The sequence below is a fragment of the Rousettus aegyptiacus genome, unplaced genomic scaffold (assembly GCF_014176215.1).
Source record: "Rousettus aegyptiacus isolate mRouAeg1 unplaced genomic scaffold, mRouAeg1.p scaffold_m13_p_4, whole genome shotgun sequence".
Taxonomy (NCBI): domain Eukaryota; kingdom Metazoa; phylum Chordata; class Mammalia; order Chiroptera; family Pteropodidae; genus Rousettus; species Rousettus aegyptiacus.
This window is the reverse complement of record NW_023416307.1, coordinates 112269231-112292929: the sequence shown is the minus strand read 5'-3', so window position 1 is coordinate 112292929 and position 23699 is coordinate 112269231. Positions and strand designations below refer to the sequence as shown.

Sequence of the window (23699 nt, the reverse complement as noted above, 5' to 3'; positions counted from 1 at the left end):
GTAATGAAACATACCCAAGGTCACACAGCCAGTAGGAGGTGAGGGCGGAACTTGCATAGCACTTTACTGAGGTTTTCCAATTTGCAGTCCCGTGTTCTTTGCACAGGAGAGTTCATGCCTCAATAAGAACCTCTTTGAAGATACCTGACACTCCCACTGTTTGCAACTCACTCACCAGTAGGCTTACGACAGAGATTAGACGACTTCTTCCATCTTTTGCCTACAATAATATTTTTAAGTTCTTAATGGAAAAAATGCTAACATCAGATTTAAAAATCCAACATCTGTGTCTATGGTTACTTTGCCGTTCTGTCCTAGGCATGTCACCACAGCATTGGAGGAAACTTTAAGATCTTCCAGTTCGGCATGTCCCCAGTATCACAGGAGAATGTACCATCTACCTTCTCTTGAGAGACCCCTCCATGCACAATGACCTTGTGTAGGTTCTGCGGGGTCTCCCAAGAAAGGCCACATTTAACTGAGTTGATGCCAGCAATGCCCAAACAATGCCTGATGTTTAGAGGGAATCATGTTCTAGGAGCAGACTGTGAGAAATGCTGATGGGATCTCCAAGAAATCACCTTGAAGAGGGGAAATACCTTGCCCCAGGTCATAGGGCTGCTGAGTAGAGAGTCAAGGCTATAGCCTCAGGTCAGGAGAGGTTAAACTCACTCTTTTGTTGGGTTTCCATTTTCTCAAGGTAACTGAACTTCAGGAAGACAGAGGAAGTGGAGCAGGCCCCACACACAGCCCTTTGGGCAGTGAACAAAAGAGCTAATAAAAAATCAGTGACCGAAACAGCTCTGGCCGAAGGCCGAGATGGAAGCTGATAAGCAGCTCATGAAGAGAACTAGGGACAAACAGGGAAATTAACCGGTCTAAAGTTGGCATAAATTAGCCCAGCCTATCCCTGAGCAGGAAAACAGAACAGACTCTGGGACGAATCTCAATTTTGGATACAGGACTTCACGTTGCCATCTAATAATCACCCTGTTTTCTAGCCAATTCAGTCCACCAAAGCAGCTGACAGGCTGAGAAGCCTACTCTCTGCTGGGCCCTGGGCCAAAGGTGGGGTATCGCTGCACCAGATAAGGCTGCGCCTTGCAAGAGAGTAAAGTCTAACAGAAAGGAGGGGCTGCACAAAGGAGGGGCTCAAAACACAGTGGAATAAATGAGTGAGCCGGAGAAAATCTTTATTTTCATAAAATAAAGATAATATAATCTGAGAGTAAAAGGCCCTCCCAGGAAAGCCTAATCCTTTCTTGGAGGAATTAGGCATTTTCCTCAAGTGTTCAGGGCTTCTGAGCAACGATGGGATGTTAACTGACTAACTGACCAACTGAAGGAATGAACAAGTGAATGAATGAACAAATGAACTTAAATCTTTCCATTTTTCCAGTGTGGTCTGAGTCCTAACCATCGACCCATTTCAACACAAGTCCTTTTTTAAGAATTTACAAGAAAGGCAAGGACTTCTCTCTTCAAAATTCTCCTCTTTGAATATCAGAAATTTGTTTACCTACTAACTCCACTGCTGCAAAGCTGAGGAAATTGAGGCCAGAGAAGTGAGATTACTCGCTCATGGTCACTGATGGCAGCCGAAAACTATATTCCTCGGGGGCTTAATCTTAATCCTGTGCTCTTGTGAGTTAGCAACCAGAAGTCAGAGCGACAAGTAATTCAGTCAACAAATGCTGTGGGATGGTCCACTCGCAATAAAGTGTCCATAAATCACGGGAGCAAAATTGTGTTCCCACAGAGGGAAGTGAGGTCAGTGGGCATGGCTCCCAGTGAGCCCCTCTCCTTGGAAAAGTGGAGTCTGCCCCAGGTGAGCTGAGGTCCTCCTCACTAGCAGGCTTTGTCACACCTTCTCACCTCGGGAATCCAGGGCCCAACCATTGTCATTACTCCAGCCCCTCTAGTCATAGGACCAAAAATACTAGCGAGTGCCTACTGTGTGTCCACACTGGGTAAACAACAGCGAACAAAACAGGCAAGACCTGGCCCAATGGAATTCACAGTCCATTAGGTAAGGTGGACACTAAAAAGATAAGTACATATAGGAAGAGAAACTGTGTCAACTGGTTACTATTTCTAAAATACGAGTCTGCTCCTATCAATCTCCTGGTAGAAAAATCTTCCAAGGTTCTTCATTCTATGTAGGAATAAAAATAAACAAAATAAAAACAGCTGCCTCTATTAGGTGCTTACTACATGCCAGGTGCTTTACTATGATTAACTCAGGACATGCCCCAACAGCTCACTGCAGGTGATACTGTTATTGTCCCCACTAAGCAATGAAGAATTGAAGTTTTCCACTTAACTATTGCTCAGTGTATGTAACTGCCTCTTCAACTCCCCAAGTCTCTGAATTCCCTAAGAATTCATATCTTACTCACCTTTTTATTCCTGGTACACATAGTAGTATTCAATAAATGCCCACTGTATAAATAATCGATTGATTAATCAATGGGCTAGTTTCCTTCAAGGCACTATCTGCTAATAAGCTTTAGTTTGGGAATGATAGCTGATCTGGGCTCCTGATTATCACAAGACCATCATTTCATCACTCCAGGCCTGACTGCTTAAAACTATAACAATGAAGGAGCAAGAAATAATACAATGAGTCTAGAATCTCTTCTAGCCTTTTATATCTCTGAAACATAATGGGGGGGGGAGTGCTCAGAAAAGACTTTGAAATTACACTCTGCCTGCTTTTAGAATAGGATCTAAAGTTAAACGTTTTAAGGTAGGATGCTGATCAGGTCTGTAGGGGCCACATGAAGAACTTCCTCTCCCTCCATAGCTCAGTGTGCGTATTTATCCTAATAAAGTAGATTCCCGTGCCCCCCTCCCCGCCCGCCATGACAAATATGCTCAACCTGAAAAATCTCTTTTCTAGAGAAGTGTTTCAAATGAATTCAAGTGAAGCCACCACCAAAACAGATGGGCTGGTGTTATACAAGAACCCATGTTCATGTGCTGGATGAGGACAAAACTCAAAACCACCACTCAACTCCTACACTCTCCTCTGGGAAGACCACAGATGTGAAATAACGGTTGAGTATGGCCAAGGCAAGCACAAACATAGTGTGATGTTCACAAGGAGAACTCATCACTCATAAACTGTAGATCTGTTTATCTCTTAGGATGAGAATAATGGCTAGGAGCTGGGCTCCACAGCAAGACAGAGCTTTTGTTGTTATTTATTCTTTTTGTTGTTTGGGTTGGTTTTGAACAAATTTCTGTTCTAATGTCATCTAATGGTCATAATAGTGGTAACAACACAACTTCCTATCTTATAAGACCACTGTGAGAATTAAACAAGATAAGCAAGCTAAGTGACCTACACAGAGCCTGATACATGGCAAATACATCACTGCCTTGATGGTGGTGGTAGTGGTGGTGGAGGAGGAGGGAGAAGAGGAGAAGGAGGAGGGGGAAGGGGGAGGGGAGGAAGGGGGAGAAAAGGAGGAATAAAATGACCTGAAGTAGAGAAATCCAACCAAAGGCTATTCTAAACCCCCTTGGGGATCAAAAGCGAAGCAGGTCATCCTGTGACGACCTCTCCCGAAGGAGCATATTTGGACACTTTTCAGAAAAGTGGCACCCACTCCTCAGAAGGACCAGGGCTACCCAGAGGCCCTGGGCCTCAGAACAGGTCACTGGGTCCCTTGTTAGGACAGAGACTCTCCAAAGGTAGATGAAACCAAGTAACGGAGAGACCTGAGAACTTCCCAAGAGCAAAGAGAAGGGAGAGAAAATTACAATCACAAGGAGATGCCACTGTTCATCAACAGACTGGCAAAAATGAAAAAGCACAAAGAACAAAAGTGTGGCAAGAGGTGGTCAAACAGGACATCTGGTAGCCCGTTGACGAGTAGTGCTTTTGAGGGAACAATCTAGCAATATTTATTAAGATCTTAAATGCACACACAGGACGACCCAATAACTTCTCTCCTTAGTAATGACCTAAGAGAACTGCCTGCCCCAGAGCTTCGGGGCACATACCAGAAAGTGCATCACAACAGTGCTATAAGGGCAAAAACAGAACCTATCTACCCACCACCAACAGGACAACAGCTGCATGACACAGGGAGATTCTCATAATATGGATATACTATTCGCTTTGCTGCAGTATGAAAACAAGATAGATTCACATTACTGTCTTGAAAACATTTGAATTCTTTTAAAAGGTTACAAAATAGATTGACAAGCATAGTATGTAAGCCTGTACTTAAAGAACAGGAAGAAAAGGAAAAGGAAAGAATGAAAGAATGACTTTTTTCTATGTATACAGACACTTAGAAAAAGCTCTGAAAGGAAACGCACAAAAGTAGATCACAGATCACAGTTGTTACTTCTGGGAAAGGCAGGAGTAGGGTGGGGCTGGAAACAAAATGGGGGGGAGTCAATGGGGAATTCACTCTTATTTTTAACTAGGAATATGTATCCATGCATTTCTTGGATATTAAAGTTAAATTAATACATTTACTTTTAAGGGAAAGAAGAGGTAATGGAAGAAAGAGATGACTTCAAGAGCAAATATGGCTGCCAAGAGTTAAGGATCTATCTGCCTTTGCCTCCTTTAAGGGGACTGGCCACCCACAAATCTAGACACAACACATCTGAGCATGGATCCATACTTTCTTGGAATGAGTGTCCATAATTTCTGGAATCAAATATTTAATTCTATACCACATCAGTTATATTTATACCAATTCTTCCTTCTAAGTGTTAGAAAAATTTCCACATACTTAACAAAGGTATCCCCCTTCTGGTGTGAGAAACTAGAGCTATTAAAAGGGGATACATGAAATTTGGCTATCTCCAAATTTTTGATGGCTTCCGCGGACTTATACAGGCTTAGATGAAGGTCTGCATTGCATTTAATTGTTGCATATAAAATTTTTATTTTAATTTTTAAAAATATTTTTACCTTTCCTTGTTTTCTTCCATTCCTCTGAAGACACACTGATTCATTACTGTGGAATTGTCCATAGATACAGCATGGCAGGCCCAGGTCTTCTTTCTGAATAAGAAAAGTATATTTATAAGCATACAATGAGATGCATTAAATACATACAAAGGGAATACGTCAAAGGCTGCCCAGTGTCCAGCAAAAACCATTCTCCCCTTCTTTCATAGTTAGTCATGTTTTATCAAGGACATTTCCCAGGCATCCTTGTAGCTAGGTGTAGCCAGGTATCTGTGTTCCCAATGAAACGTGAGAAGAAGCTGGTCACTTCTCTATCTAGGTCTTAAGACACAGGCATACCTTGTCCACTTTCCCATTGGTTCCCGCTGGCTGGAACCCATGCAGATAATGACAATGCTCTTAGAAATAACAGGGCAACAAGATAAAAAGCACCTGAGCCTGTGGCTGACTGCGTGGAGCATGGCCACCTTCGCTCCTGGGAGCTACTACCTTAGGAGAAATTTCTTTGTTCTTTAAGTCACTGTTTCATTGGATCCTGTCTGTATGACTAGTTAGCCCTCATCCCAGTTAGCACTATGATTAATTATTCTCACTAAAGCCCTTCTGAGGGTGTGTTTTGTTACTTGGAGCCTGGGACATGCTGTATCCGTGGAGACAGGCGAGGTCAAACAATTTTTGGTCACGATTTTGGTAAAACCACATGCATTTTCAAGTAAGTACACAATCAGGGTTTGACGGATGAAAAGGTATTAATAACCATATAATATCTACTAGTGTGAAGACTCTCAAGAGCAGGGCACCTGGCCCAGAATTAGAAACACTGGGATCCACACATACGAATGGTGAGCCTCACTTCACAAAATGACTCCTTGGAATGGCAAAACACCAAACAAATGTACATGATACCATATTTAAAGATTGAAGTCTATGTGCTTAGAAATGACAGAGACACAGGGATGGGACAGAGAGACAGAGCTGCAGAGAGAGAATTCCAGTAGGTGGAAGAACCCGCCCGCTATTCCATTCCCCAAGGGTTTGCCCCAGGGCAAGCCTGAGATATAACTCTGAGGTTCCCTCTTCAGTCTCAGGTATTGCATTCCTCAACGTCAGGGTGTAGTTTCAGCATTAAAAGATAGATTCTCTTTCTACAGTATGTCCCCAGACACAAACCAGCTACTTCATTTGGTATCAGCCAAAAAACAGTCATATGTTTCAATTCTAAAAGAACTGGTCTGCAGACCATATTGAGGGATAGTGTGTTGGTCTCCAACCTGGTGCCTCCTGGGCAAAAGGGTGCAGAGTAACTTATACATCCATGATCTTCCTGCTGGTGCTCGCTTTATGGCCCAGCTCTACTGCATCGACTGCATCCATCTGCTCCACCACAGATCTGGTGGGCTCCCAGATCAACAGGTCATTTGGATTAATTCTCAGATCCAGGTGAGCAGGAGCAGATACCTGGGACCCCTGCACCACAAGGCGCGGGAGAGTAAGTGTTCTGGAGAATCTCCAGCCACAGTCTCCAACGCTGCTCTTTTAACTGGCAAGGGGCACATCGTGAGTTAGTTTTAGCATCTAGATCCCTGTCTGCAGCCACAGCTCTGGCTTCCATCAGAGCTTAACTTCATCAGCTGAGGTATGTATGTTACGGAGGGCTCCGAATAAGGCATGAGAGAAGATGAAAATCCTGGAAGGAAGAACAATGCAAGGGTAGTGGGACTTGAGCTCAGAGTCCCAGAGGTGACTGCATCCTTACCGTGAAGTACAGTCCTTACAAGGGTCTCTACTGCAGCTGTGAATACCTCAGCCCACCTCACCACCAGCCTGTAAAACAAGTTCGCTCAGCACACCAAGCTCTCCCACAGCCCAGGCACTACTGCAAGGAGATTTGACGACACCTACATCCCAAAATGATGGCAACAACAGGCCTGTCCTCAAAGCCACATTTCCGGAGCAGCTGTGAGATGTCAGAGCCTGCCCTCCAGCGGCCCACTGGCTAGGTATGGGTCAAGGTTTTAGGATTTTCCTTCCACATATTGGAGAAGATATTCTGTAGACAACCATCAATAAACCACTGCCCTTCAGCCTGTGGCTAGGGGCAGGGATTAGGGGTGCCCATCTCTGTACCCAGGACTGAGGGCTGACCAGGGTCCCAGCACTCACATGGGTTATCTCATCCAATGCTCACATCAGCCATAGAAAGCAGATACTGCCTCACTTAAGGAATCAAGAAACTGGGCACAAAAACTTTAAGGTTTATCAAAGCCCACACAGACAGCAGATGGTAAAGCTCAGACTTGAACCAGGCATTTGTTCTGGGAATCTGTGCTCCTAACCATGGTATTATAATGTGTGTGGGGAAGCTCAGTAACAGCTGAATGAATGAATGAAAGAATGAACAAATGCTTTCAAAAGCAGTATCAGGGATGTGGGGAGACAGTGTCTCTATAAAGCCTTAGGAGGGTGACCCATGAGCCTGCCCTTACCCGCTCTGGATGCCACCCAAGTGGGTGATAGGCTCAGCCCCCTGAACACCCTGAATCTGGAATTGCCAACATCTGTAGAAGGAATTTATGTGCTTAATACCATTGCTGGCAACAACCACAGCCACCACTGACTGCACCTCCTATTTGTGGGCAGGAAACTCGAGGCTCTCACACAGAGGTTCCACTCACCCCGCCCCCCCCCCCAGACCGCCGCAGGGAAGGAGGGATCACATCCATTTCATAGATGGCAAAACCAGAGCTCCAAGGGGCTGTGATTAGCTTAAGGCCACGGCATGTAGGTGAGGGCAGTTTTCAAATTCTGAGGAGCTGAGTGAACAGTATAGGCTTTTCCCCCACCTCACAATACTCACCAGTCACCTTGGTTAATCAGAAAGTTACAAAGATAAGTACTGTTCTAACTTTTGAGCCAGAGAGTTCTGTATTAATCTAAAGGTCATCAGTATTTGCCATCTTAGTCACTTCCGTGGAAGAGGAATTCTAATGTTCCCAGCTAGAAACTCTAGCACTACCACTTCCTCATTCCTCTCCTCAGCTGGCTAGATAGGCATTGACCAGCATTTGTTGAGCACCAACCTCCTATAGGGTGTCCACTGGACACCAAATCCCGCTAATAACTCTTCTCAGGAAGCACCAAGTGTTGGTGAGCAACCAGAGCGCTTATTTCCTGCTGTTGGTAGGAGTATCCATTGGTCCCATCACCCTGGAAGACTGTGGCAGTAACTATCCAACTTGCATCTGCTCCTAGATACATAGGGGTACCAAGAGACATTTTCTAGAATGTTCTTAGTAGTACTATGCCTAACAGCCCTGCATTAGTTTCCTGCTGCTGTTATAACAAATTACCACAAACTTAGTGGCCTAAAAACAGCACAAATTTATCATCTCATAAGTCTAGAGGTCAGAAATGGGTCTAACATAGGCCAGCAGGGCTGCATTCCTTCTGGAGTCTCCATGGGAGAGTCCATTTCCTTGCCTTTTTCAGCTTCTGGAGGTCACCTGCATTCTTCAGCTCATTTCAGAGCCACCAATGTGACATCTTCAGATTTCTCCCTATCTCACCTCTGCTTCCACTGTCACATCTCATTCTCTGCACCAGACCCTCTCACATCCCTCTTATGAGGATCCTTGTAACTACATTGAGCCCATCCAGGTAATTCAGGATCACCTCTGCATGTCCAGATCCTTAACTTTGCCATGTAAGGTAACGTAGTCACAAGCATTACTAGTGAATGTACCCGTGACTAGGAATTAGGTCATGAATATCTTTGGGGGGGGGGGAGCATTGTTTGGCCTACCTCCAGCCCCAAACCAGGAGTGACCCAAATGCCCATCAACAGTAGAATGAATGAAATAAATGGTGGTAATTCACAGCAATGGAACGGATGATCTGCAACAAGGAAGACTCTCACAAGACGATGCTGAGCCAAAGACACCAAACACAAGAGCGCTTGCTGTGAGTGCATCTGCAGAAAAGGCAAAACCAAGTAACACTCCCCCCAAGCTGTTAGATGTCAGGATGGTGAGTGTGGCGGGGGGGATGTGGTGGGGGGGAGTCGCTGGAAGAGAGCACGAGGAAGCCACTGGGGTACTGGCAAGGTTCTGTTTATTAATCCGAGTACTGTTTCCCCAGTTGTGCTCAGTTTGTGGAACTGTCAACCTGTATAGTCAGGATATATGCCCTTTTCTGTGGATATTTTAAGCTTCAATAAGAAGCTTTAAAATTTTTATAACTATTTTGTCTATTCAAAGGTTTCCCCATACCCCGCCCAACTTCTCAGTAATCCTCTCAAAAAATAAGGGTGCTGCATGTTTGTTTTCTGTAAATCAATATAGCCGTGCAAGATTTCCCAACTTTGCATCCTACAGTTTGAGATCGATAGTTATGAAAATATAATAAATACACTTATAACTTAATAAGCAAAAGAAGAGGAGATGGGGGAGGACAGGGAGGCAGGAGGAAAGGAAACAGCAGCAGCTGCTGCTTCTCTGCCTCTCTCATCCCATTTCTACTCCACGGGAATGTGTCATTTCACCTCTGAATGAAGGTGATCCCAGCTGACCTCCTCGACATCCCGCACTCTGCCAATCACTGCCCACCAGCCTGACCTGGAATGTTTCCCTGACACCTACCACACAGTCCTTCCTCTGTCTCTCCTTCACAACTTTCACCCACATGGCATGCCCATGGTGATCCCTATCTCCTCCCAGGAGCTTCCCCAGGCTTCTATAGGACTTGCAATACGAAGCACACCTTTGCTTCTGTCACATATTAATTATTAATAGTATCAAGAACCTCCTGATTTGGACCACATGTGAGCTTCTAATGCTAACTAACAACTACTTCTAATAATAACAGTCTTTTTGAGCACCTATCATGCATCAAGCTCAGTGCTCCTTGGGCGTCATTTCATTTCCTCTTCTCCCATTCAGTGAAGTGGGTGCTGTCACCATCCCCCTTTTAATAGGAGGAAATTGAGGCTCAGAATAACTAGTTAACTGACCCAAGGTCCCAAGCTTGTCACAGGAAAGATGAGACTTGAACTCATGATTCCAGACCCTGTGCTCCTGACCCAGACTCCGCTCTGCTTTCATTATGCCCTACCTGAATTTGGTGTTAGGCATATCATTGGTACTTAATAAACACTTTGACATGCTTGATCTCACACACACACACACACCCCTTCACAAGTACACAAACAACAAATTAAGACTCTTCATCAAATGAGATCGTTTCAGCCTCAGATCTCAAAAGAGGACACACCCTCTGGAGAGATTTGCAAAAGCTTGGCATGTTCCTTGCTCTGTATCATGCTTGGCATTCAGTAGGCTTTATAAACATTTATCAGTGAACAGTCATGGTTTGTCCTCCAGGCTTCTATCAGAATAGGCAGAGAGCTGGATACATGTATATTTCTTTTTGTCTGCCAACCTCAGGGCCAAAGTCAGAGTTGAAGGCTGATTGGACAGCTGGGGCTATGGCCATGAAGTCCCAAGCCACCTGCCCCAGATGACCTCACCTCCCCAACAGCCAAGAAACAAGACCCATAGGCCTTGACTAAAAACAAGGCCTCTGCTCCTGAGGGTGGCTGTGGCCACTAAAATGAACCAGAGATAACAATACCAGCATGGCTGCTGTCACAAAAACATCAGGTGGTGGCCCATAATATAGGTGGCCGGGTCAAGCCTGAGCACTCCCCTCCCTTGAGGTCTGACCCAAGGTCAGTTACCCAGCAGAGCTCTGGCCAGCGTGGGCACGGCAGCACGCCTGTGCCATCTCCTCATCCTTGTCCTCCCACAGATTGGCTCACGGTATCTATAGGGATACAGAAGAAACCGCCTGTGCCCCAGGAGCATGCGGATTATTAAGGAGACATTATTTTTAAAAGGCTGCCATTGGGGAGAGACATGGACCGGCTGGAGGTTAAGGTGGGCTTCGGTTACCGCTAGCAGTTTTATAAGAACAGAAAGTATTTATGTATTTTAAGGTTACAAAATTGTCTCATAGTAAAAACAACAAAAAAAAAACCCCACCAATCATTACAGTACAATGTGATTAAGCAGTAATGGGGAGATGTACAGTTACAAGGGGAGTAGCACCTCCAACAGCAGAGAACTCATGGATAGGATCTCATCTCAGAGGGCTGCGCACCTCCGGGTTAAATGAGATAATCTATAGAGTGGCCAAAAAGACGTACTCGGTTAGTGGTTGGTGTTATCTACTTTTATTTATTATTTATATTTCTACTCCACCCTTCCTGGAGGCAAGATCCTGTAGAGGTCTTGTGTGGCAGCGTTGGGAGTGGGTAGTGCATGTTGTGGCAAGGATGTGGGAATGAGGTTCACCCTCTGAGAGGCGTTCTGTAAAGTCAGCCGCTCTTATCCCCACAGGCTTTTCCAGAGCCCCCCCGGTGCCTCCCCAGGGCTCCTGCCTCACTACTTCCTCGCCCAGATCTCACCTATGTACATGTGTCTCCCCAGCTGCATTGGAGTCTGTGACACCCCAACTGTGAGTACGATGACAAGCATAATACTTGTTGAACAAATGAACAAATTCAGTTAACTGCATTTTCCACTCCACTCAAATGAAAGATGATACAGACTTGTTGCAGAATCAGGTACCACAAAGGCCATCACCACACATCCAAAGAAATAAAATGGCCCTCACGGGGTGTTGGCCTCCCAGATCCACAGAAAAGTGTGGTTCCAAGAGACGAAACCCCACAGTACCCTTCCAAGACTTTTTGTTACTCTCTCGAAGGAAGGTATATGCTGGGGACTTGAGGTACTACGTTCCTAGACACGGTGCAAGATGCTCCATAATGAAACGGATGCAACAGACTGATGTCATCATGCTTGCTCCAACAGTATTGTGAACTCCACTCTCGCTGGGCAGCCTTTGACTTCGGCATTTAACTCTCCACATGGCTTAATTATGAGAGGCTGAGCTGAACGTGCCACAGGGGTGGATAACAGTCCAGTTATCACCACATGTATAAAGGCTGATGGTGTGGGCATGGCCTCCAGCACATGCTCATTTGGGGAGCTGGAGAGAGGGTTAGGTCATCCTCAGAGCCTCTACTCAAGCCTCCAGTCTTCCCAAGGGAAGATCCTATCCCATGTTTTCGAACAAGGGTTCGGTGGGGATACCACTAGCGGTCAAGTCCTTCCCAGCTGGAGGCTGCCTGTCCTTAGGCCAAAGGATGTTCCGATTTCAACCAGGGCATCCCCTCTCCCACATGACTCATAAGCTGGCATTCTGGGGTAAGTTCTCATATTGCAAAATAGCTCTAATGCAAAAATGCTTTTAAAATCTTATTTTATACAAAACCACTAACACCTGCCTGCCTCTACTAGGGCTCTCCAATAGTGTCTTGAACGGACACTTGGTACATTTTTGTTAGTGGACAGAGAGGATGTTTATCCATTCAGGGAGGACCCAAAGGTAGGAGGAAGTAAGATACAGTGGTCAGAGCAGTCTGGGGTTTCTGGTGTGTGCTGCCTGCTCTAGGGTGAACATTGCCCAAGCAGAGTCCATCTGAAGGAAGGCATGCAGGCTGCCCAGAGGTCTGGGACCCATGTCATAATTATCACCATTGTCATCACTGTTCTCCTTTTCCTCACCACAGGCAACAGTGATAGCAGCCTTCCTATGTGCCGGGCATTCTGTAGAGACCTTCAAATGCTTCATCTCAAAGATGAAGAAACTAAGGCACAGTGGGGTTCAACTGGCCTGCCCAGGCTCGCAGAGCTAGTGAGCGAAAAAACAGAGCATACGCATAAAAAAAAAAAAACAACAAAAAAAAAGATGTTTGTCCCTCCTCTCTCAAATAGAAGTCCAAATAGAAATGACAATCATGTAAAATGACCCGAGGAAAGACCTCGCACCAATCTTCCCAACCGATACACATCACACTTACTGACGCAACTCAAGAATGGCGGCCCCATTTGCCTCATCATCATTCCTTACCTGCAAGGACAAATGTTTAAGTACAGCACTCTATATGCCCAAAAGGTATTTCGAAACACCTGCAATAAGGTGAGCTCTCTTAGAAGCCCAATTATAAATAACATTTCATAAAATTGTAGGTAGCTAATCACTTGGCAACAATATAAAATTCACTAGAATCCATGGGACCCTAGTAAAAGAGAGGAGATGACCAAACATATCAAGGACCTACTCCACATGCGCGTTAAGTCCACAAGATCCCCATGAGATGCACTATGTTGTCCACATCTTACAGAGAAGGAAACAAACTCTGGCAGAAGCAGCTCCAGCAGCTAGAAGTGGATGACAGGGACTGGACAGCTGGGTCTTTCTTACCTCTAGGTCCAGGCTTCCAAACTTTCAATGTCCCATTACTCAGGTTCTGGTACCTGAGTAAATACACAGCCTGTCTCCTCCATAAAATAAAATCTTTACCTAATCTTAGCTCCATCTCTGTGTTCTGATACCAAGTGTCAGCTGAGAAAGACCCTGCAAAGGGGAGGACTGACTGCAGCCTTCTGACACTGGAGGGCAAATTTTAAAGTTAGTGGGAAAATCCTGCGGAGTCCAAAATTCCCCTGGAAAGCCCTTCAGGAATGTGCATCCTGGAAAGGGGTTCCACCTCCCTGAGGAGCCCAGGGTACCCCAGTGCTGGAGGAAGGGGGCTGAGTGTTCAGCTGTACTCCAGGTAAAGTCGGCAGTCAAGACAGAGAGAACATACAGACCTGTAACCCTCAGATGCACACACAGAACTACCCCACACCTGTTGGGGCAGGTGGGATGTGGGGCCAGCTAGGAAGACCCACAGATTCACTACCTCTAACCCCCCACTCTCTCTAGAACACACATTCACTTATACAGAACAGCAAGATTAAACAGCTGTTTCTTTTTTCTAAGAGCTTCTAGTTTAGTTTACACAAGTTAAACACAAGAGATGCAATTCCTTGATATCATAATTCCACAAAATATGATTTTCTGTAGCCATTAAAAAATCTCTAAATTATAAAGTTATAAAAACATTTACAATATAGACAACCACTGACGCCTCAGGGTCTGAGGTAAGACTACTGGAACTCTGATTTGAAGCTTCAGGAGCTGGGATGCTGAGCAATTGGGAGGATGAAAAGGAGTGGGGAAAAGCACTTCCAGAGAATATAAAAACACCTGGTGAGGAACCATTCCAGACCCACCCAGAAGGCAAGACTGTACAGGCACAGAGATCTCAGGAGGCAGTAACCTGGCCACCTCAGCCGCGATGACAAAGAACGTGACAGGAGTGGTGGTCACCCTAGAAGAGCCTTTGAGCCTCCACCCCGTCTACTGGACCAGACATGCAGAGGCCATGAGCCCACCCAGACCTCTCCTCCCAGACCCCAGGCACAGAGACCTGGATCTGCTTCTCAAGAGGCTCTCCAGGATCCAGATCCCTCCCCTTCTCTCTGAGAGGCACACACCCACAAAGCACACAATGACAATGAGCAGTGAGCAATCTGGAGTCTGGCCAGCCAAGTCACGTGTCCAGCACTGGCCTCCCTCTGCCAGCTCCTGAACCTTCACCCACTGCTGAGGCAGAGGAGAATTGAGCAGGGTGGCACTTCTGACACCGTCCTGGGACCTCTACCATTCAGCAGACTTACATAGGTCAAACGCAAGATTCAACTGTCTACAAAACCCAACCAGAAATTTGCAAAGGGCAGGGAGACAGGAGTGAAGGAGGACCCTTCCATTTGGTTATAATCATTCTTTTGTGTCCAGGGAGGAGCAGGCAATGAGAAGTTGCAGATGCTTCTGGAGGCAAAGCCCAGCACTTGAGCCCTGTCCTCTGCTGGGGTCAGAGCAGCTGGGCTCCACCACTCCCCTTACAAAGGGCTAGTGGGTGAATGAGACCACAAACCAAAGCAAGTTTGGGGGCATGGGCCCCCAAGTTGTTGAGGCATTAGCTGTGATAAAGACACTTGCCCTTGTGTAATCACAGAGGAACGTTTGAATTAAAACAAACCAGGCATTTTAATTCCTGCTGATTGCAGGAGAGGAGCAGCTGCTGCCACTATCCAGAAACCCTACCTGGTGACATGGTACCAAGAAAACTGGCCTCACCCAGAGGGGTGGGACATGTCAGGGCACGTGGCTGAGGAAAAGGGCCTTGTGCTTCCATGACAGAGACACGGGATCTCGGAGTCAGGATGACCCACGGTCTTCAGACCCATAGGCGTCCTGACAGAGCACGGTACAGAACACTCCAGGCACAGGATCACGCTCAGCCCCAGCTCAGACCTTCTGAATCAGAACTGCCTGAGAATTTACACTTTAAAGACTCCTCTGAGGTAGCTGAGGTAGTGGGCCCAGCACTGGGCTGCTCCAGAAATGGGATCAGCTCAGCCTATTGATGCTTATTTGTGGGAGGTCAAGGCCAAACGGTTATTGATGGCTCATTCATTCACATGCTCATTCATTCTAGCAGCATTTACCCAGGTGACCCATGTAACCAGCTCTGAGAAGACATAGCTCCCACCCTACAGGGAGCAGCTTCATTCACCTAGAGACATCTTCAGCAGATGTCCAGGCTCTACCAACTGTGATTTGGGTTCTGAAGGACTCAAAATCCAGCAGGAAAACAAAAGCAAGGTCTGAGAAGAAGATGCAGAGACTGAGAGCTAGGCAGGCCCTTCCAATGGAGAAGCTAGATCTGGGGAGACTGAGGGGTGACTTCACATTTATCCCTAATTTACCCTCTATCATCCAATGAAGAAACAAGGGAGGGAAGATCTGCACTTAGCCAGCTCCCACAATGTGCCTGCCCCTTGACTACTATTAGAACTGTTAATATTCACCACCACCCTACAAGGAGGCAAAGCAAATCCCCATCCTACAGGTGTGAGTAGAGAGGCTCCATGTGCAGTGAAATGCCCTGCCCAAGGACCTGACACCAATCAGTGCCGGAGCTGGGATTTGAACTCCAGCAGCCTGAGCATTTGTTCTTTTCTCTATCATCCCTTTCTCCCCCTGAGGCGGGACACCTCTATCCACCTACACTGTGAATCCAGGGGCCTGGGAGGTGTCCTTGATCCTTCTCTCATCTTACCCCTTATGTACAATTAGTGCCTAAGGCTTGACCCTTCTCCCTCCACTTCCTTCTATCCAACTCAACTGCTAACACCTCTTACCACCTCCATTATGACCTGCAGTATTTAAAATACAAGTCCAGTCAGCCTGGTCACTACTTGGCTCAGTTCTCTGCAAGGGCTTCTCACGGACCTGAAGACACAAATCTTTCTTCTAAATTTGCCTTGGGGCCTTCCCGTAGTGTCCCTTCTGTTCCCTCTCACACTCTAGTTCAGCCCCGAGGCCTTTAGTTACCTGACAGGACCACGAGAACTCAGTTGGGTCCCCAGCCACAAAGCAAGGGGCAGCTCTGTCTTTGGCAGAGTCCCCCCAACTCCACCCCCTCCCCCAGGGAACATAGTAGTGGGTAGGAGGATGGACACTGACTGACCATGGGACTTTACAGCTAGTCTGAGACTCAAGTACGGTGGCAGCAGAAAGACCATGGAGTCGGAGATTGGGAAGCCAGGCCAGAAGGGGAGGGACAGCTGCGAATACCACAGAAAGGAGCTAGGACGTGAGCTTGCAGGCCATGGCAGCCGCAGGCGGCCTCAGAGGCTCTCAGAAGCGGGGCAGTAATATGACCAAATTCAAATTCACATGCTATTGGTAGCACTGTCATTTTCTCTCATCTCTTTGGAAGGCAATCTGCCAATAGCTATCAAAATTTTAAATCTGTATGCCCAGTGACCCAGGAATACCAAGTCTATCAAAGATACCCACGGCAGCATTCTCTTGTATTACCCAAGAAAGAGAAAATGGCCTAACTGGCCAGCTGGAGGACAAACTATAGAGGACAGGTCCACAATCCCTCTTCCTAACCCTTGAAGCTGGGCATGTTTGTGTTTTAGAAAGGCAAATTATGGAGTATGTACAGTGTGTTATGTAAAATCCCAGCAGGGTCAGGCCAGCATCCATAGTCAAATACATAAATAGTCCTGCAGCTGAGCATTAGGCTATTTCTGCCACATACTATAAATAGCTTCCTATTAAATCGGGTCAGGTTTTAGTCATCAAATGAGTTTGCACCAAAGTTTTTTTAAAACATGCAGTTTCTTAATTCTGTAACTGTAGATAGGAGATCGAGGGCCTGGGGTAGGATGATGGAATAATAAAAATAATAAAGCGAGTGAACATTCGCTGAGCCCTGACATGTGCAGGTAAGCTCCAGTGCTTTCCACACACTGACTCACCGGGTCCACGTGGGGACTAACATGTTCAAAGGCTCTTCATTGCCCCCACCACTGCTAATATCTGCCAAGTGCAGACTGTGTGCCAGGCAATCTCCTAAGTGCTTTATGTTAATGACCTCACTAAATCCAAATAACAACACAAAGGGTAGCACTGTTACGATTCTCATGTTGTCCAGATTAATCCCTGATCTACCTTCATCATCCAATGAAGAAACTGAAGCACAAAGGGGCAGAGCGACTTGCCCAAGGCCACCAGCCAATGTGTTCTGCCCACTCTCGTGCCTGTCACCCTCATTCTGTGGTGCCTGGGCAGTAGCTGCCACCTGTCCCTGATATAATGTCACGTCTGAGAACCCAGGCATCCTGGCCTGCACTCTTAACCCCTACACTCTCCTCATTTTCTCTTAGTAAAGTGGCTTAACACTTTTATGGAACATGACAGGCACAAAGATATAAATAAATAATAAACTCAAACCATGCTGGCAATCAGATCCACAACCAGGTGCTTATATTGTCCCAAGCAGCCAGCCCATAAGCCTGGAAATGAAGTATGTCCTTGTCCCCTCAGAAAGATGCCAGCGAGAGCAACCAAGCACAGAGCAAAGACCATCTGGAGCACAGACCATGCCCCAGGGCACCATGGTCCACTCAGCTTGCGGATCTGCTCTAGCAGACCACTGGGCTGCCCTGGGCCATCCACATAACACGTTTTAATTTGTTGAGGATCAGCCCAGGGTGTGGATGCTGAGCAATGTGCCTGGGCAGAAAGAGGCAGGTTCCACCTCCTCACTGGATCCCCTCCAACCTATCCAGTCACACAACCACCACCATTTAATCCTGGGCTATGTGTAAAGCTAGCCAACAGACAGGTTCTGTCTCCTTCCAGATTGGGACTTTACAGAAGTTCAAACTCTGAAAGCACCAGCTAGATGCACCTTTCCTTTAAATAGCACAGAATTAAGGAAGGACACCCTCCCTCCCAAGTGCAGATCCTCAGCAAGGTAAGGTTCTTGCCAGAGATTAATGGCAGATATTGCTCACATGCTGCAGGACGTGAAGGCAAGATGGGTGAGGATGAACAGGAACACACAGGAGCGATAGTCCTGCCAGCACCTGGAACCAGGAGGAGCTCCATGCAGAGAAAACTCAGGCCTCTCACAGGCTCCATCCTCTCTTCCCCTCCAGCCGGCCCTGCCCTCTGACATTGTTTCACCCCGCTTCCTTCTTCCAAGGACTCTAGTAAAAGGCTACCATCAATGATACAGTTTGCAACAAACAAAGTACCAAAATCTTAAGTGTACAACTCAATAATGTTTTTAAATGCTTATACCCCCATGTAATCACCAACCAAATCAAAATAAAAATTTTCAACCCCTTAGAAGGTCCCCTAGCAGCCCCCATTTAATGCCCTACCCAAAGGCTCTTCTTTATTGCTGAGTGCATTCCACTGTATGGATATACCACAGTTTGCTTTTCCATATGGCTGTTGATGGGCATTTGGATTGTTTCCCTTTTGGGGTAATTATGAATAAAGCTGCTATGATCATTCATGTACAAGTCCTTGGTTGCTCATATGCATTCTTTTTCTTGGGTATATAACTAATAGTGAAAAGGCTGCAGTATAGGTAGGCATGTTTCATTTTAGTAGATACTGCCAAATGTTTTTCCAAAGTGGTTTTCCCAATTTATTTATAACTGTCTATCAGTGTATGAAGAGATCCAGTTGCTCCATAGCTTCACCAACACTTCTATTATCAGGCTCTTTCATTTTAGCCTTTCAGGTAGATATATCGTATTAATTCATTGTGGTTAAAATTTGCAATTTTCTAATAACAACTGAAGTTAAGAATCTTTCCATATGCTAATTGGTCATCTGGAATCCTCTTTGGTGACATGCATACTCAAGTCTTTTGTCTCTTTTAAATTGAGTTGTCTATTTCTTATTGGGTTTAGAACTTCTGTATATATTCTAGACATGAATTCCTTGTTAGACATATATATTTCAGATATCATCTCCCAGACTGCAGCTTGCTTTTTCACTCTCTTACTGGTGTCTTTTGATAGAGTTCTTAATTTTAACCAAGTCCAACTTATAAACTTTTTCCTTTACAGTAGTGCTATTTGTGTCTTGCTTAAGAAATCTGTGCCTTGCCTAATTTCATGCACACATTTTTCTCTATTATCTTCTAGAAGCTCCATTGACTTACCTTCCACATTTAGAGCTTCAACTCATCTCGAGGGGTGTGTGTGTGTGTGTATGGTATAAGGTAGTGATGGGTGGGGTGTACTCTTAGAGTAACTTTCTGTCACCTGTGACCACAAACCAGACACACAAGAAGGACCAATTTTTGTCACCCCCAGAGGAAGATGCAGCTTCAAGATACTCCAATCCTTTAACTGGATCCTGCAGAAGCATCTAATTTTACATCACTTCCAGCAGCCCAACAGAATTCAGATGTAGCTGTCCCTATTGTTTGAGAGAATTTCCAGACACAAACCATATACAAAGCACTCTCATCTCATATGAGACTTCTGCAACTTCCCATAAGTCTATTTCGACAATTGTACATGGGTCAAAATCCTTTTAAAATGCAGAATGACTAAGTAGGAATACATACAGAGACAATGTAAGATAGCACCTGGCTGTCAGATCTGCTGAGTACCTACGATCTGCAATCACAGATTGAGCATTAGGGAGGCCATAAGATATAAGCAGACATAACCGCGCTGTCATGATGCTGACAGCCTGAGGAAGAGATGAATTTTAAAAATGAGAGAAGAGAAAGTAAACAGAGAGATGTGCTCGGGCCACCCTTGTAACAAGACCTACATATGGAAAGGAGCTGGCCCTGAGAAGAGAAGGGGAAAAGCTCTCTGGATAGAGGCAACAGCATACTCAAAAGCTGAAAAAGGAACAGGATTAGAATCTTGCTGGAACATTCATGAGACTGGAAGGCATGACAAGGACTGGTAGGTCATATAGGTGAATGTAAGAAAAAGTTTGAGTTTTTTTCCTAAGCACAGAGAATCAGAAACCATTGGAGGATTATGCTAGATCACAATTATCTTCTTGAACATACTGTAATAGTTCTCTATGGGACCATAGAGCAGTAGGTCAACTGGTCTACCTCGAAACGTTTCTAATACACCATGGTTCAGGAAGGCAAAGAAACATAAAGATCCCTCTGGGCCTTGACCATGCAATATGTGCATGAGTAAACACACACACACACACACACACACACACACACACACACACACACACACCTGCCCCCATGGCTGTACCTCAAGCTGAGGAGTCTTAGTTCCTCCTCCGATCCTGGGTAGAATGAGGTCTACACTGCAGACTTTTTATTTCTGCTTGTGATGCCTCAGCATTTATCCCAATTGTAATTTCACTTGCATTCATGTGACTATTTGATTAATATCTGTTTCCTGAGTGAGTCCTGTCTGTTGATTCCAGAAGGGCAGAGTCTAAGCCTGCTTAGCCACCAATGCCTTCACAGCACCTAGCATAAGGCCTGGGCCAAGATAAGAGCTTGATAGTATGTATTTTAACTTTTTTGAAAGTAAAATTTCAAATACATAACAGAAGTAGAAAGAATGTGTCCATAATACAAATTCAATGGTCAACTCATTTCTAATCTTATTTCTTCTATACCCTTCCCAGTAAAGTAAACCTCAGTCATCATACCACTCAACACATACTTGTTGAATGAATGAATGAGTGAATGAATGTCTCTTACTATAATGGACAAAAAGCAAATACTTAATTTTTACTCTTATTGATTTTTGCTGTTGATATTAGACAGATGGGGAAAAAGTGAAGATAGGCCACCTAAATGAGTCAGTTTTGCCACCAAGTTAGCAACTCTGATAAAATTTCAGAAGACAAGATTTAAACTATTGGCTAAAATGAATTTCCTTTTCCCCATATTTATCGCGCTTTAACTTTTTGGGCCTGTCCTCATCATTACCACATTCATCAAGAAGTGACTGTAAAACAAAAAAAGGTTACATATTTCCCACAATCTCTTTCAAACGAAAATCTTGAAAGAGCAAGTGTCTTTCCATAAACAAGACATGTGTGGCCTTTACACACAGAAAAACAAAGAAAGCCTCTGAAACAAATATTACAGCTTGCTCCCTCAAGGGGCAATCCACATTACACCTATTTTATCTATCGTAACATTTATGGTGACTTGTTCCAAATGAGAATGGTCTTTTGGAAATGTCATTACAGTTTTACAAATATTAGAACTGTCACGATTGTGTACTCCCAGTGTCCAGCATAGTGAGTGACAGTCAGTACTCAATGGGTTCGTTTATTGTCATTCACTCTTTAAGACCTAACATGCGAAAATGCAATCGTATTTAATCATGTCTTTTTTGCTGTAAAATAAATTTATTATCTGTGTTTTATAACTTTTTCATAAGCAAGAGGAAAAGTTATTTAAATTCTCTTTAGAACTATGACCTAGAGATAAGTCACATTTCAGAGTCTATCTTTTCACTGTGTGTGTGTGTGTGTGTGTGTGTGCGCGCGCGTGTGTGTGAGCATGGTTACAAGTCCAGACTCCTGAATCAGCAACAGGTTCAAATCCAGCTCTCCCAATTGCCACCTCTGTAGCCTTAGGCAAGATGCTCACCCCTTTAAGCCCATTTTCTCTTCTGTAAAGTGGGATTGATGAGACTAGCTGATAGGGTGAGTGAGGCTTAAAGCAGAGGAAGTGGGCGGAGCCCTGAGCCCAGGGCCAGTAAGCAGCGAGTGCAGGCTTAAAGCAGAGGAAGTGGGCGGAGCCCTGAGCCCAGGGCCAGTACGCAGCGAGTGCTCTATCAACATAGCTGCGTTTCCTGTTTCCAAACAGAAGCTGCGAAAGACCTCTGGACAACCTGTAGTTTCTGCTGGGGAACCTTCCCAATGGCCTGCACAAGAGTGGGCACACCTACCTCCATCCCCACAGGAAGACGCAGAATCATGTGGGCTCCAGTCCTGGGTTGGGCCAATCTGTCCTGGGGACCTGACTGACCTGCCCAAGGTCACTGAACACTCCACTGGCACACTCTGCTTTTCCATCATCTTTCTCTGGCCTAATGACTTGCCCCTGGTATACCAGATCCCAGCCTGCTATCTCAGATCTTGACAGGACCCTCTGGGCTCTTGTGGGTAATTTACACCTCCTCCCCAACACTTCTTTTTGGTCTGTGCATTTTTTTTCACTTTGTGCTCCATTTTGATTTAGCTTCAATCTATAAAGTCCAGGAGATTCACTATAGTATTCACACCCATTGGCACCCTCTAACTCCTCTTATTTTTTTTAATTGTAGTAAAATATACATAACATGTAATTTATCGTTTTAACCATTTCTAAGTGTACAATTCAATGGCATTAATTACATTTACAATGTTGTACAATCATCACCATTGTCCATTTCCAAAACGTTTTCATCGTCCCAAACAGAATCTCTGTTGTGCCCATTAAACAATAACTCTCCATTCCCCCCTCCCCCTAGACTCTGGTAACCTCTATTCTACTTTCTGTGTCTGTGAATTTGCTATTCTAGGTACCTCATCCAAGTGGAATTATACAATATTTGTCCTTTTGTGTCTGGCTTATTTCATTTAGCATAACGTTTTCAAAGTTCAGCCATGTCATAGCATTTGTCAGAATTTCCCTCCTTTCTATGGTTGAGCATTATTCCATTGTATGTATAGATCACATTTTCTCTATCCATTCATCTCTCAGTGAAATATTGTGAATAATGCTGCTGTGAACTTGGATGTACAAGTATCTGTTTGAATCTCTGCTTTCAATTCTTGTGGGTATGTACCCAGGAGTGGTATTGGATCACATGGTAGTTCTATGTTTAACTCTTCTTACACTTTAAGAGTTTGGCATCATCGCACAACAGCTGCCACAGCTAATGCTCAGTGAGTGCTCTCTTAGTGTGTTACACACCACTCTAAGTACTTTTTGTGCATTAACTCATTTCATTCCCAAAACACTTCCCTGAGGTAGGGTGTGATTATTTCATTCCCATTTTACACGCAAAAAAAACCCCTGAGATTTCATCTGTCAGATGTCAGTGCCGGCATCTGAACCCAGGCAGATGATGCTTTTACATATTGTTTCTCCAGTTGTGACAAGGAAATTGAGTTGCTCTGCCTACATGTATTTTCGGCCCTCAACAATGCTTTATTTAGGTCTTTAACATCTTTTTCTGCTCCGAGTCTAATGAACAACTTAAAAAAAAAAAAGGAATGGGGGAGATGATCCACTGGGTTGGATTAGTCTAGACTCATTCCTTGCAGTGAGAGATCCAACTAAATTTAAATCAATGAAAAATGGGATTTGCTGGAAGGTTATGAAGCAGCTCAAACATTCAAGTGACTAGATGCAAAGATCCCACCCTCTCCTTATATTGTTGCCACCTCACACTCTGGAGCCCCATCCTTACTGCTCTGCACCCAG

General features: G+C 45.0%; 1 protein-coding gene across 1 annotated transcript in view; it reads right to left on the bottom strand.

Annotated features, from left to right (window-relative positions):
* The window catches only part of ARHGEF3 (Rho guanine nucleotide exchange factor 3), a 272865-nt gene that overhangs the window by 235582 nt on the left and 13584 nt on the right, over nucleotides 1-23699 (bottom strand). The window contains exon 2 of the mRNA XM_016131540.2: nucleotides 4940-5032. Coding sequence (XP_015987026.2) covers nucleotides 4940-5001 — 62 coding nt within the window. The 5' untranslated portion in view covers nucleotides 5002-5032. The remainder of the gene's footprint in view (nucleotides 1-4939; nucleotides 5033-23699) is intronic.